General features: G+C 39.8%; 1 protein-coding gene across 1 annotated transcript in view; it reads right to left on the bottom strand.

The window, feature by feature from the left end:
- AGMO (alkylglycerol monooxygenase) overlaps positions 1–15459 on the bottom strand; it is a 117345-nt gene extending 101886 nt beyond the window's left edge. Inside the window, exons 1-2 of the mRNA XM_009887780.1 lie at positions 15331–15459; positions 8733–8863 (exon numbers count right to left, since the gene is read on the bottom strand). Coding sequence (XP_009886082.1) covers positions 8733–8863; positions 15331–15459 — 260 coding nt within the window. The remainder of the gene's footprint in view (positions 1–8732; positions 8864–15330) is intronic.
- Between the last annotated feature and the right edge of the window lie 1003 nt (positions 15460–16462).

The following is a 16462-nucleotide window of genomic DNA, read 5'->3' as shown; positions in this document are numbered from 1 at the left end:
GCTTTAACACAAAGCCAAACTTTCCACAAGGTGGAGGGAAAGGGAGAGAGAGCTGTGGGAGTTCTATTCCCTGTTTTCTATCATCAAGATGAATATGATCCTCTCCCATTCTTAATATGCAAAACCAGTCATGAAATAACCCAAGGCTAAAAAATAATTCACCAGAATGATACAGCTGGGAAATTATTATCAGGCTCTGGAAAGCCCTTGATTACAGGAAATAGCACCTACATTTTGAGAAAATGTTCCCACCAGACACAAAAGCTGAATCAAAGCCTCTCCTCTTCCTCAGTATGGCTTTCTTCTCCAGCATTTTAGCCTAAATAATGCAAATCCCCACTTTTCCTCAAGGAGAAAAAAAAGTCAAATGCAAAACGAAATAAAATGGAGGCGAATTTGGTATCCCTACCAGCTGTAGTGTAGGTAGTATTGCATAATGTTTAGTCTGACAGAGCTGACCTTTTCTTTACCAAACCTATTCCTGTTGCACTTTACTTTTTATCCCCTAATTTAAGACACTAATATTAATTTACAGCAGAGGGTGGAGTAAAACACGAAACAACAGGTTTTGGAAGGAAAAGAACAAAAGTCAGTGTTATGCTTTTTTATTATTAAGTCCAAGTCCTGTCTATATAATTCAAGTCATTTGTTTATCTTTGCTCTTTCATATATAAATAAACAATCAATTAAAAATCCATGACAAGTTAAATATTTTCATGAGAAGTTCCACTGCCTTTAGTGATATAATCCATAGTAGTAACACATTTTGCCCTAAGTTTATGCAATGTCTTCTGGTAAATTTAATTACATGGGATCTTTAAGAGATTACAAATCCTAGTTTAAAAACTTCAGTACAGCTGAGCTTCTGGCATTGTTGCTTACTCTTCTTCCTTTACAAGAGCAGAAGTCACATTTCTTTAGACCTATTTATACCTGCCCAGAACACTGAGCAGTAAATTCTATTCCAGTAAATTCAGTACACAGTACTGGGAGATTCCAGAATGCTATCTTCTGCAGGGCAATGGACTTGACTTTTTAATATTTCTACAAATAGCACCATATAAGTGCAATACAAATGGTTGCTTAGCACCTTTTTCCAATAGAGGATCTGACCTTGATCTCTCCTACTCGGTTGTTCCACTAAAATCAGCAAATTTGCATTACAGTTTAAGTTAGATTAGAACAAGCCTACGATATTCTCAAAAGTCACATAAAAACAGAAGTAATAAGGAAAAAGAAAAGGGTATTCTATTCAACTCAGTTAAGTTCTTCTGAATTTATCTAGAACAAAGGAACTGGTAACAGATGATTGTTCCTATGGTCTATAAAAATATAGTGAAACAACCTCAATGAGACATCACAGCACATCAAATGATGAAATGAGGAAAAATTTTTACATGAGAATCTCTGTTGATCTGCTTTGGTCATACTTCCAAACTTTTAAAATGGTATTCTGTTTTTGTCTGTGATATACACAGTGGTGAAAGTCTATTCTTTTCAGATCTGTAACACTGATTTCCAGAATCATTTAGAGACATTTTTCCCCCATTTTCATAACTTCTAGGTGTTGACCCAGGAAATTAGGTTGGCCACCTCTAAAAATGCTACCCCTGTGCTCCATCTAGTGGAATCCTGGTTTAAGCTTAATGCATCTTTTAGCAGAGAAGTGCTTCAGTCAGAAGTGTACTCTGCACAGAAGCAGCTCCTTAGAGTTGTTTCAAAATGAGTGCAAACTGACAAAATTTATCTTAAAGAAAAATACAGAAACATGAAATAAAAATCTACGCAACATTTAACGGGTTTGAGAAATTGGTATATTTTGTGAGCAACAGAGACTATTGAATTTAATTAATAACATATTTCCAATAAGGGTAAACTCAGTTCACAGTCTGTATTTTCCCCGAAGAGCACACGGATATTTGAGAATAAACACTGACAGCTCATCTTTGTTTCTGAAAACATGGCAGGTGCAAAGCTGGGCTCTGAGATTCACAAACTGGCCACCACCGAGCCATTTACTGGCCCCACTGTATAGAAAAAGTCAATGATGCAATACTAAGGATGTAGACAAATATGCATTCTGCAAACAGCTGTGTCTGTGTAAGAGGTTACAACCTAAAAGAGTAATTGGCTCCCTGACAGGCTTGTGTGAAATACAGCAATCTCTAGAACATTATGGTAGGTAGGGACTACCAGCTGTTTCAATGAATTAGTTTGAGAACCTCCCGACTCTCCCAAGTCTCTCTCCCAAATCCTTCTTTTTAATGTTTAGTAGCTTATATGTCATTTCATTAGAAACTGGAGCGTTTTAAACTCTGGCTCAGAGTATCCTTAGTCATCACCAAAAAGTAGCACTCCATGCCTGCCAGGCTGTCTAGAGCTGCTCATTGGTACTCCTGTGCTCTGCCAGCAGCTCTGCCCACCTGAGTGCTCTCCAGCCTCCTTCAAACAAAATGAACCAGGTAAACTAAATCCTGCAGCTTAAGACACTGAAGGTAAAGCCACTACTGTGCCTGGGAAGGACTCACCTCTGAAAGAAGTGGAGACGGTAACAGAGAACTGAGGAGGTGGTGATGAGCACCTGACAGCAGGCAGGAAGCACTAGCATCATTACCGAGCACAGCTGGATTTGGACGTGCCTGAGGTCACAGCGTGATTTACACCAAATTTAGAAAACTGTGTTAAACTGATGCAGTGAGAAGACAGTAACTCTTGTGTGGATTAATTATTCTCACTTTTACTGATTTAGCTCCACTCAATTCATCAATGACAAACCAGATCAAAAAAAACCTAACTAGACCAAACAAAGATTGTTCGTGTAGACAGTCACTGCCATGAGCTTAACTGAACTGATTTAGAAAAACCCCTTCCAGAGTCAGGTTTGCCTGCTGAAAACGCTACCAGCTCCCGCTGTATAGCACTACCCCCTTACTGAAACTGTTTATCCTACTCTGACTGCCTTACCTATGGAAGATTACTGAGTTATTTCAAAACCGGTTCTTCTGACAGAGCTGTGAGGGCTGTGACCTTTGACAAAACGTAGGAATGATTAGCAGTGTATATGGGACAGTGCAGCCAGAAGGGTGCTCTTATGAAATATATAACTACCTAGTGCTACTTGGAGAGTGGGAGGAACAGGGAGGTGAACAGATTTTTTTCTGTTCAGAGTTATTACCTATTAAATTTTTATTTTTTTTTTAGAAACATCTATTGACAGGTAGTGTCTTAAATTGCCATAGCTAGCTGTTGCAGGCATGGTTGTGACTGCAGGTTCGGTAGAGCCTGAGCCTAGTGCCTGACAGCTATTGGCTGCCACATTCCCGCTCACTTGCCTGTCTCTCTGCCTCAAGCAAATACCTTTTTGGTCCCATGGTGAACTGAAATAACTCCACACGAGATCAGATGAGCACCTGAACCAACACAAGAGAAAGGGAGGACTACATAAATGAGTACAGGAAGGACAGAAGTGCAGTAGCCAGGAGTTAGGTTGGTTAGGAGGGCATGGCATGGCACGGCAGCTTTACTTGCTCTTTAACCAGGTTAAGTGATTACCTTTCCAGTTTGGCCCCATCTGCTCATCGCTGCCCTGAGTGTGGTGGTTACCAGCCCTCGGACCTGCCAGCATAATTGCATGCATAGCTGCTCCCTGACCTGGCTCTGTCAAACTGAATGCAGCTGAGCTTAAACACCTCTTTTATAGTTCTTGGGGGGCTTTTGTTTCTGCTTTTAGCTGGATCACTTTGTCAGGACCAGGTTAGGGAGCAATTAAATGTGCAGTTATGTTGGCAGATCTGAGGGGGCAGCTGGATCAGAAGCAACACATCTGACCATGCTCTAAATAAACATGTGTCCAAAGCCTAAGTAAAACAGATGTGGAGGAAAAAAAAAAAAATGTACCAAATAAGTCTTGAAGTGAAAATATAATTTATGAGAAACCGCATGTATCAAATTTTCTTCTAAGAGATGCAATCACTAATTTATGAGATTATAATTTTCTATAGTCATATGTGAAATATCTAATAGACACTTCAGAAAAACGAGACATACTGTAAATGGATAAATCCATGCAGGCAAGTATTTTGTGTTCTGTCAGGACACTGCTAGCTCCACAGGGTTGTGAACTGCTTGCACCAACTTGAACCAAGTGCATCCTAATCAGCTCTGCATATTGCTGCTATTAAGAATTGAAAACTTCTGGTTTCAGATGGCAATTTTACATGTGTTTTAAAGCAGATAACTCAGTAATGCTGCAAAAGAATTGAGTACTTCTTGTCCTGCAATCCCGACTGCTTTTTTCCAAGCCCATTCCTTGTGCTAGCACAAGATTTTGCAAAGCCATAGTAAGAATTGATGCAGGTTAATATGATGGGGTGGGGTGCTGGACCTACTTCTTGGGCCACGTCACCACAGGGCACGCAAATGCTGATGCTGGCAAATGGGGAAAGAAGGTGCAGAGGCAGGAATGAGCAACCAGAAGTACAAGTTAGTCAAAGGTGCTTCAGTGGGCAGCAGTGCTGGTCTAAAATGTACGTGAAACTGCCTCCTCAATCTAAATTCTGAAAAAAAAAAAATTATTTAAAATCTAGATGACGTACAAAACTGTGAATACACCGGTCTTTAGCAGAAACAGGATTTGTACTCCTTTGATTCAATTATTGCTGATGTGCAGATATCTTAAGATGTATAATAGCATGAACTAATCAAAAAGCATTTTCTCGTTCCTTTCTGAGGTTCAACAACACTTCAGAGAACTCTATTCTCCTCTGTTTCAAAAACCAAAGTAAACAATGTATACAAATAGTAATGCTCTCTTTAGAAATGGAGTTCATTGCAGACTTGACTGACAAAACGCTGTGCTAGACATATATACGCTTACACACTGTATGACTGTGTTGCAGAGTTGAACACTAAAAACTGGCAATTGAGCATGACCATAAAGAACGGAGACTTTCCCAACTAGTCTGAAAATGTACCTACCTCAGTTATCCCCCAAACACTTTTTTGATTTGATTTATGTTCTGCTGCTTTAAAAGAAGAAACGGGCCAATATGAAATAATGCACATACTTGTATAGTGGATATTTATACCCAAAATAAACTTTCTCTTGGGAGAATATTTTTAAAGCAGCATTTCAAGTCTCCTGGCAATGGTTAGTTAAAAAAGTTATTTATTTATTTAGAATAAAAGTTCTCAGAAATTTTTTAACCACCAACATTTAGGATGCTGGGAGTAAGCTTAGTAATTCAAGTTTCTCCCTTTCCCCCAAATTACTTTTCATTGCATATAACATTTAGTATTCATACATGCAGAGGAATGCATAGTATGCATTAAGGCAGAGAAAATTATATTTAAGAAACATATGGGCTATTTTACAAGAGACGATATGTATGCACAAAGCAATTCAACTTACTACATGCTGTTGAGTCTAATAAGTCTAAAGACAAAACACAGTGCCTTGTCCGATTACACTTTTCCTCTTGCACCTATGTTTTTAATATTTGGCATATGAAAATCAAGAATTTATGATTTGCATTTCCTCCAACAATGAAGTAAGAAACACTGAATAAACACTGTTTTCCCTCAAGATATGCAGTACTTCTGTTATACAGACTGCGAAACGGAAAAACATACTTAGAGGCTGAATATGGTCTGTGACTCCTAATTTTTTCATTAAATGTAAAGACCCCTTTGCAGTGATGCATCTGAAGCTTCATCCTAACTAATAGACTGAAGCCCACCATTTTAGATTCAACCACAGATTTTTTTAAGGAAGTGGCAAACCATTGCTGCTAGTTGAGAAAATGAAAATTAGTCCCTGGGAGAGGATACAATCAATGGTGTGTTAATCTAACCTTCAGCTGTTAATGATTTGCACTACTATTTCCCCTGATGCTGTGGGTTCTTCTACCTTTTTTCTGCCTGAAAGGGAAAGACTGAAGTGAAAATCTTAGCAACAGATTTTGCATGTGCTTTTTTTTTTTTCTTCCTGACCCAGTTCTCTCACACCATGGAAGCAGAAGACAGAAGGGTAAACTGTTCTGTTTTCTCAGTTCAAGGCTTTTTAGCCAGTCTATTATTCGCAACTCCTCTTACTTACAAAAGAGGTGTTACACTAGGCAGTCACTGTTAGAATTGTGATATTAACACGCGATTAAATTTTTTAGGAAGTCTGCATTTTTCTTGCTTCTTTCACATTCAGCCAGAAAGTTAAAAGCTTTATGGAACTTTTTTCTGGAAAGAACTGCTGAGGAGGGTCTTGTATTTCCAGCCACGAGAGCCACACAAGCGACCTGGAAGAGACTTCCTGTGGCGGTGTAGCAATGAATAAGAATACCGATCCTGCAGATTCGCCTGATCCTGCAAAGTTTGTGTCCTTAAGGATCATTTGGTTCACTCAGTTGAAACAACCTTGCAAAATAATTCCTATCTGAAAGAAAACTGCGTAGCCCGCAAGCCAAATTCTGCAGCAAAGTACTGAGTGCCAAAATAATAAAAGTACTCAGCACCTTGCAAAGCTGTGGTCCACACACGCAATGATAGCTTTCTTAGCAAGTATTTCTTCCAGGAATAAGTGCATCTGAAGCATTTCACTATTCTTAAACTAAAGCCAAAAGGCCTCGCAAAACCATTCAAACTTACTTTACATGTATCTCAGTCCCCTTGTTTAACTTAATCAGGAATCTTTCAGATTAAGAAAATAAGGATTTAGCATGGCAAACCTGCGAAGTGTATGACTGTCTAGAAAACTTGGGTTAAGTTGAAGAAGCGACATTTGAACTCCTTCAATATTAGCTGCATGCAAACTAGAGTAAGCCTTTATCAGGATTGTGCTTTGGTGCACACAAGCCTAACGTATTGATAAATATTTAATTTATTACAGCTTTATTTATTTTACGGTAATTATTATATCATGAAAAAATTGAATGCCTCTCCTTCAAATCATGCTCACGAATCATATTAAAAGCAACAAAATGGTTTGAATATAGGTTGTATACTTGCTGCACAAACAGCTTCAAGAAATTCTCAAATAATTTAGACATTATGCTTGAATACTTTATGTTTGAATATTTCTCATGCTGAAAGCTCATGCCTCTTATTTGCAGATATATGAAGGGTTTGGGAGAGCGTCTCTAAGTGACATTATTTATCAACAAAACTCCTTAAAAGGCTTCATCCATGATATTTCCTATTAACATAAGCCACCAGAAATTGTCTTTGTACCTAATTTAAAGGCACAGACATAGACCTTGTCAAATCTTTTCTTGATTAGAAAGTTTTTAAAAAAAAAAAAATCAAGTAAATGTCAAATGTTCAATAGATTACAAAGTGGGTGATTTACCCATTCCAGAAAATGGGTGCTACTCACCAGAAGGGATAACTTTTTGTTACTGTGTAACAAATGTATTTAATTTGTTACTGTGTAACAAATCTTCGAATGTATTTTATCAATAATCTGGATTGAAGGAGAAGGTTTCTAGTCAAGTTTGCAATGACAAAAAACAGGGATCTCTAAGTAACAAAGACAACATTTTGTGGATTCAGACTATTTCAGGACAACCAAATATACAATCCATGCATTTCTATGTGGCCAAATATATGAACATATTGCCTATGAATGAGGAATGTAAGCCACAGAATCTAAAAAAAAATATTTAGGGATGAAGGATGGCTCAAAGGACCTGGGATATATAAAGGGAGGAACAACAAGTAGAAATAGAGAACAAATGACTTCATTATTTGGCACTGATGTAGCAGTTTCTGAAATATGGAGTGCACTTGAGACATCAACACTAAGAAGGCTGAAAAACTGCAGAGGATTCAGAAAAAAGACTGTGGGAATAATTGAAAGACTTGAAAATACACCATATAGTCAAATTCAAATAATAGAATCTTTTCTTCGTGTAATGAAATTATATGCAATTTGATGGTAATCTGTAAATTCATCTATGGGGAATAGAAATGTAATCCTATTCTAACAGAAAACATGTAATAAGATCTATCATCTGGAAGCTCATATCATGCAAAGACACATCTTAGAAGTAATTAGAGCTCCTGAAAAACACTTAGGGCAACTTATATAAAAAACTTACTGCATTCCCTCTTACTGGATATTTAGTAATCCACAGTGGGTATTTCTTTAAAACACAACTCTCTTCACCATGAACTAACTCAGGTAAATCACTGGGGATTGGATTAGATTATATTATTATGTTTACAACAATTCTCTCAGGTATTAAAATCCACTGAAGTCAAACACAAGATTATGACTGAGTTCAAAGAACTTTAGATCATGTGCATATTCACAATTCTATCAATCTGGTTACACACACACAATTTTATTTTTAAAGGCTAATGAAAATAGTGGACTTGGTTTGTGGGTTTGTCTTCTTCTTTCTGAAGTTTAATGAAAGAAAACTCAGATTTTAACATACAGGTCAACATAAGATACGGTCAAGTCAGCTGAAGTCCCAGAACTGGCAAAAGGTGACAGCCAAGATCAGATATAGATGAATATAGTTGGAGCTGGAAAATATCCTGCAAGTATCATATTTAGCCTTACAAATTAAAAAGACATTTACACTCTTTATGCAACTTCATTTTAGCAAAGTAAGATCCAGATGCCTTGTTTAATCATTTTTGGGTTAGCAATAACAACTGCAATATAGAATCCTTCTTTCTTTCTTCTTAGTGATTAAAAAACAATCTTAAGCTAATATAACACGTATACTTACTCTGGCAGTCGAGACAGGATACCTAAAGAAAGAGAACTTATGCCATCATTGATCCGACCTGGCAGCTTACTCTTCTGAACCCAGCTGACAGCAAACTCCAGCCCAATAAAAGCAATGAAGAACGGAATACTCTGAAAAATAGTTTGAAGAAAAGAAGTCACAACACAAAGAGAATTAGATCCACCTTTCCTAACAGCAGTTTATGCAGCCAGATACTTCTTGGGTTGGCTGGCACTCTAGCTACTGCTATGATAAAGCTCCACATGGATCTTAAGAATCAGAAAAAACAAGGCCACCATTTAATCCACAATACCGCCAGAAATCCAATGCACAAACCTCCTACCTTATTATCTTCTTTTGTATCTTCTGCACATCAATTGTTAAATGGCATCAAAACATAACACAAAAGTATTTCTAAACTCATATTTCTCAAATTCAAGTAAATCAGTCAGAGCAGCAACATTTGCGGACTCCTCTAACCACAAGGTAAAACAGAATCTGCTTTCGATTTGATATGTAAGTGGTTTTTGAGCGTGTTCAGCCACTGAATTTGGCATCTAACAATATTATCTGAAAGACATAGTAAAGTGAGTTTCTTTCTACTCGGCATTTCTGTTGCCATGCTTTTTGCTGCAGATAGCAACAGCTCTTCTGTATGTGTACAGAAGAGAACCCAGTAACTATGCAGCCTATTCCAATTTGGGCCATAAGACATGTTCTCTTTCCAGACCAAGTAGCAACGATACAATGTTCCCTTTTTTCTGTAAAATAATTTTCTGCCTTTCTGAAGAAAAGTACAACGATGAGTAAGACTGAAACATTTCTCACTCAAAACACTGCTTCAGTCTAGGATTCACTTCACACTGTCCGTCTCGTGCCCCAGATCAATTGGCAAGTTGATAATGCGCACTAGCAGCACCCAGTAGAGAAAGGTATGGCTGTGAACAGCAGTAGGACTGGTAACGTTACTGTGACACCACCATTTTTCATCAGTGGAAAAAGATTGCTAGAGTGATTCTCAAATGTTCATCAGCATAGGCAAGAAAAAAGGATTGAATAACAGCAATTGGTAGACCATATGCTTTTTTACGGACACTGGAGTCCTAACAGCTCCTACACTTGATGGGTGGAAGGAATGACAAGGCGGTGGCAGCATATCAGCCACTGCCACCAAAATCTAGAAGGCCTGTGGCAAGGAAAATAAGGAGTTTTTTTACTTGCATAAGATCTCTGTGCACATGAATGTGTCTTCAACTGCCTCCCTCGCTCTGTAGAAAACTTTTTGGTGACCTTGGAGACATTCAGACGACTGCTTCTCAGTGGTATTAAGGCATAACATTCCCACCATGTTTCGCAGGGCAAGAGAAATGCAAGACCAGTGAGACCTTCTGTACGATTATGAGAAGCATCACACTGCGAGATTTGCCCTGTTAGTCGTCTTCTGCTGCCCCCTTGAAGCGACCCGCAAACACTTACAGCTTCACAGACTGAAACCCTCCAAACTGCGCTGCTGTAGAAGAGGGGCTGCTCCTGCCTATACAACACTTTAATGGAAGAAGCATGTTGCCTCTGCAAATGCCATTGCATTTTGGAGGGTGCTCATTTTTGTTGCCAAGTGAGATATGATCCAGGAATTCCTACCAGGCTGGGACACTAAAGAGACTAAGATGGATATAGACCAGATTGCTCAGTCGAAGAAGAATTGGATGATTCAAACCATGCAAGCAGCAAGAGATTTATAGCGTCTAGGAAATGTGAAAGTTCATAAACTTCAGCAGCTCAGGGTTAGGTTACAATAACAGATGAACAGAGATTAATATCAACATGGCACTTCTTAATTTAGATGCCTAGCTTGCTCTTTAACAGCATTTTAGGTATCTAAAAGGCTGTTTGGGATACGCACTAACTGATGATATAAAAAACTCTGAAAGCAAAGGAAGACCTATGGATAAAGCCTAAACAGCACCTAAGAAAACCAATGTGGTAAATCTTTGGATATTTGAAATCATTACTAAAGAAAGAAAGAAGGAAAAACCAAACCCCACAACCTTCCATTTGAAATCACTGAAACTTTCCAGGAAAATACAAATACTCCTTGTTTTGCTCTTGCTGCTTCATTTCTAAGTACACAAGACTTTTAATGTACTTTTCTTAATTGATATAATTAAAGAACAGACTCCTAACTTATCAAACAAAGGCTGATACAGCTGTACATTCCAGCAGAGATTAAAAGGATCTTATTAAGAACAACTAAGAAACACTTGACCAGAATATCAGGAGCCAGGTCTAGCACAGACTACAGGCACTTTGAAGTTACGGAACAGCAGAAGCTGCACAGCAAATTGAATGGGCTCAGGACAGACAAAGTGGGATGCTTCAATCCTGAAACGAAAATAGTGAATCAGAAATACATGATGCCTGTATTGTATGTGGTGATCCACTTTACCTAACAACCTCTGAAACAGTTAAAATACTTGACTTTATACTAATATGGATTAATAGAACTTCTTTCCCATTTACTTCATTAAATATTTTCTTCCCACTGTGAAGCTGTGAGACAGCCAAGCATTTGACAACGCTTTTTGACTCATAAACAGGGAGTATGATAGCAAGGAGGATAGAGAAACATTCAGACAGCCTTAACCTCCTGCCCATCAAGGAGCTCGCGAAAGAAAAGATTTATGGCATACCTCTTAGTATCTAAGAAATTACTACCACTCTCCCACACACCCACATAAAGCTTTGTCCAAAGCAGATCACAGGATCAACTATGTCACAACTAGTATGTATTATGTATGTGACCGTAACACCTAACAGCTATTGTCATGGAACAGGATAGTGCAGTGTCAGATGTCGTACGAGGAGAAGGAAAAGGCACTCCCTGTCCCAAACAGCTTACAGTCTAAGGATGAGATGTAAGACAGCAGAAGGATAATGCAAATAATTCAGGAAAAAAGGAGACAGTCAGTAAGACAGACAAGAGTCTCACTAGCCTAAACATAACTTCTTTTTTTTTTTTTTTTCCTTGTTTAAGTTAAAAGGACAATGAAGACATTTAAGGAACCCATTGAGCACAGGTAGCTCTGCAAAACTTTTCAAGTATCTCCCCTACAAACAAAATGGCACGAAGTTAAGAAATAGCCACTGTTGGCATCACAGGCCAGAGTTAGAAGCTGGATGCTTTTGATATCTTCTGGTCTCTAAATGTTTTTCTCTCTCTGTTTCCAGTTTCTGTCTGTTCACCCATCTCCAGAAATACTTAACGGAGATTTGCACCAGCTTGTGGTTTACTTGAATAACTGAACCATAACTTGAAAGTCTTACTCTGAGCACTGAGTAAGAGGGTTTCCCTTATAAGTAATCAACTCTTACAGAATGCAAAGGACCTTTTAAAAAAAGTTTCTGCTTTATACAGTTGCAAAAAAATAATATTCTATGTTGAAACTCAGCATAAACTCATGGTTTTATTGCAAGTCTTGAAACAGTTTCTGTTTTCTTAAAGTCCCAGGTCCTTATAACATAAGAATCTCAGCTTTCATGTTCAACTAAATACGAATGTTCTGTGCCTCATTATTTAGAAGCAAAGCCTAAAATGTGAGTTGAGTTTAAATGTGAACTTAATCTTTAGACCCTCAAAAGCAGAGAGTAAATAGGAAAGAAAAACAGTGATTATTAAATTTAAAGCTTGCATTTTGGGGCTCTCAGCAGAAGGAACAGTGCACACTCTTCTTGAGTCTGACTCATGGAAGTCTTCACTGAGCGAGCACAAGCGATAATTTCAGAATGCAGCAAGGAGGAAAGTGAAATTGTTGTTATTCATAAGAAGTATATTTGGCAAGCAAAAAGCAGCACTCCATCTGCCCATCTGTAGATTACGAGAGAATCGAAAAAATAGAGGATGCAAAGCATAATCTTACATCCATAGCAAAGAGGATGCTTGTGAAAGGACAGGGCAAGCATCAGTATACATTGTAAGAGTGAGGATGTTCTGCCCTGGAGAAGGAAAATTGACTTCTAATTCTCTTCTCTTCCTAGAAATAAGGGAAAAACTCAAGGATTTCAAATTCCACATGACAAAAACTCGCATAAATATAAATTCTATGATTATCGTCCAGGATTTAGACCCCTTTTCCTGGAATTTTGGAGATTAGTTGAAAGGGTGACTTTTCCCTGGGCACTGCTGCAGAACTTTGCTACTAGCCACTTGTAGCTGATCAGCTCATGTTTTAAACAGGACTTGGGGCCTTCATGTACAGCTATGCAGACATACAGAGCACAATTCAGGGACCAGGAGCTGTCCTGCCTCTGAAAATGGAAGTAATATAGCCACAGCCAGAAGGCGCACCACACAAGTCAAGCTAAGGAGGTCGTTCTGTTCTCAAAATCAGAGCTGTTTCACCCGCTGCTGTCATTTGCTGCCCAGATGTAATAGCAGAGCTGACTCCAGCTCAAAGGAGCTACTCCTATGAAGTGCATGTATTTTGTAAATCACCAAAGTGCTCAACTTAGCATATCACTAAAAACACGAATATTTGAGTGAATTAGGAGGTTCTGCCACCTGCCTAATGTTGGAAGGTGCACGTCCCCACCCCTGTAGCCATGTACTAGAAATACCCTCATCCATCCGACACACGACAGATCGCAGAGCTGAGATCTAAATCCCACTTCCATACAGTGTCTCAGAAAAAATGAAAAAAAAAAAAAAACCAAAACAATAACTGTTTAGGGGACAGTAATGTAATCAGTAGTTCATTTCACACCATCGTCATCATTACTGTCAGAGTGAGTTATTTGAGCTGAGGCCTTCATTTATTACCAGCTCTACACAAGAAATGTTTTTTTCCTGTGTTGCGCTGAGCTCAGATATCCACTGTTGTATTTGTACAAATTTATGGCAATAGAGTTAAGACAGTTATACCATTAAAAGACTTTTATGCACCCACCTAACCAAGCATCAAAAGGTATGTTCTGGCAACAAACGCACTGGGGGGATGGGGGGCTCAGGGATTCACTAACCCAAGAGAGCAATTATAGGAAAGTATAACTGTAATAGGAAACCTTTTCTTAGTGTTGGGTTTTTTTTGCAAGGTCTATATTCCTTTACAAACTTAGCACAATGGTGCTGTACAACAGCAGAAGTCTGACAGCACTTTTATAATGCAAAGAAGTATTAAGAATCCTTCCACAGACTTTTACAGCCATGTGCCCAGTAAAAGAAATTCCAGGTTTGGCCAAGGTCTGAGCTGAATATTGCACAGGTCTGCATGGGAGAAGAAAGCCCAGGGATGCTAAGGAACGCTGCTGGGAAGACGGTGAATGATACTAGGGGGAAATGTGAGAACAGTAAAAGGAATTGAGATAGGCAATAGATAGACCTGGAGGGAGACATCAGCTGACCAGGCAAAACTGTCAAGCTCTCGATGATGACGCTATAGCTTAATTGCAAAATGCCTCTGAGGAAAGCAGTGCATCGACCAGACACGGCACACACAGGCTGGTTTTGCAGCAGCTGTCTGCTTACCTTGTCCAAAAGGGCAATGTTTGCTGATAACAGCCATCAGCGAGGGGCTGCTGCAGACTACAGTTCCCAGAAAGCGGCTGACGGTGCTGCACTGCTCTGCACAACCCGTGACACCCCCATTGCAGCCCAAGAGCAGCTGCCGCACCGCAGTCCAAGGTTTACCTGGCAGAGGAGCAAGTCAGAGCTACCAGGGACCCCCCCAAAAAGCATGGATCTTCATTGAAGCCGGACTGAATTTGCTTTGACAAGGGCAAAACAGTGTTTGGCTGCTCCCTTCACAAAAAGTTCACATCGGTTCCAGGTGCAGCAGGAGCTGGGTGCCAAGATATGTGTAATAGGTAGGACAGAGGGAGCAAAGGTACCTTTGTAGAAGTGGATAAGCTGGCAGGGCGGGAGGGGAGGGAGGGATACGCTGCTGCCTGCTGACAAGGGAGTTGTCACCCCTGACCTCTGTACTCTTGCCTCGGAGCTTTAGGAGACTGCACTGTCCCAACACAAATATTTGTTCTCTTAAACAATCTTTATTTTTTATTTTAAGTAGAAATTTTTATTTTTCTTTCTCTGACTGAACTTGTAGCCCTCGCCTTAAGGGCACAAAGAAACTTGACTTTTTGCTTGCTTGAAGAACCATAATAGCCAAACACAGAGTCACATTTTCTGGTTTACTCAGTTCAGTTTGCTGTCACTGTATCCAGCAACACTGCCACTCAGAACAATTTTAGCACCAAGCCCCAGGAATTTGGGGTGCTTCTGAGAAAACTTCAGCTCCTGGTATCAGGAGAAAGCACCCGAGCCTTCTTTTAGAATACATTAAAACAGAGTGCACTGTTACATAGGCAGTTTACACAGGCCGCCTGCAGACAGAGAGCCCAGGATTAAAACCACTCGGAGAAAGACAAGGTAATTCATCTTAATTTAGGTGCCCTTTCGTGGATATTGTTTCCTTGGGCCGCCTGTGCCTTTTTGGGGGAAAAAAAAAAAAGAAAAACACCAAACCACAAAAAAGGCTGTCGGCAGGTATGCGCAGGGTGGGCGGAGGGGAGGGCGAAGGATGCTGCCGGGGGAGGGGGTTCTCACCTTCTCCACGTAGTCGGGCACCTCCTCCACCGTGCGGAAGGAGCTCTCCGCGGGCGGCAGCGCGTAGAAGAGAGCGCGGAGCTGCTGCCCCGGCGCCGTCGCCCGCGGGCCGCCCGCCTGGCTGCCCATCGTCCACAGCGCTGACCGCGGGCAGCGCTCGGTCTTTTAACTCCTCCCGGAGGGCTTATTTGGTTTCCCCACAGCGCCGGGAGGCTTGAAGGTTGCTTCGGGGAAAGCCTCCAATTCCTTCTTTCTCTTTGCATCGTGCTGCTTTGGGGCTTCTCTTGGGGTTTCAGATGGGGTTTTTTGTTTGTTTGTTTTGGTTGGTTGGTTTTGTTTGTTTTTTTTTTTAAATGCATCCTCACTTGCGTGGTCCACTTCTGGGTGTCAAGAGAAAGCCCTCCTGCACCCACCCACCGTGTGTTCTGCTTCTCACCCTCAAAAATCTCTGGACAGCAGAGCTCAAGCTATCCTTTTTTTCACTTTTAGACAGGTTTCCACGCACAAAAGGTACGGCTCAGGTTTTGACTTGGCATGAAAAGCAGACTTTTCTAAGATCACAATGTTTTAAGGGGTTCGAGAAACAAGCTGAGGTGTGCTTGTTGGCTCCTTGGGTCAGCTGTACGGGGCAGCCCAGCCTGCTCCCCACTAAGAGCGTTTAGTTTTCTAAAACTTTCAGAAGGGCTTAATTTTATATAGCTCCAATTAACATGACTACACTGATGGTAGCCTCTAGAAGCCATCTATTGTGCTGTCATTTACAAAGGAATGAAAACTGGGGAAAAACAATGAAACAGTGAAAACAAATGTATGCTAGATCCTAGTAGAAAGTGATTTAGAGATGGGAATAAGAACAGGCTTCGTACATTCTGGCCTTCAATCTGAAGCTCAGGAGCATGCATTTCCCTGTCAAATGTTTGTCAATCACACTTTATACGTTTGGCCTTCATACAAATTATAAGCTTTGTGATAAAATAGATTAACCAGAAGTAAAATAACACAATGTCCCAACAACCCCTTTATCTCAAACATTTAGTTCTATTTGTGGTCTTTGCAGAAGACTGCAAATCCTACTGTAAAAGATTTTGCCACTATTTAAGTCCTGCCAGTCATTAAATTAAAAAAAAACACT

Source organism: Charadrius vociferus, unplaced genomic scaffold (assembly GCF_000708025.1).
Source record: "Charadrius vociferus isolate BGI_N301 unplaced genomic scaffold, ASM70802v2 scaffold551, whole genome shotgun sequence".
Classification (NCBI taxonomy): Eukaryota; Metazoa; Chordata; class Aves; order Charadriiformes; family Charadriidae; genus Charadrius; species Charadrius vociferus.
The sequence above is the reverse complement of the archived record's forward strand: the minus strand, read 5'-3'. Positions and strand labels throughout refer to the sequence as shown.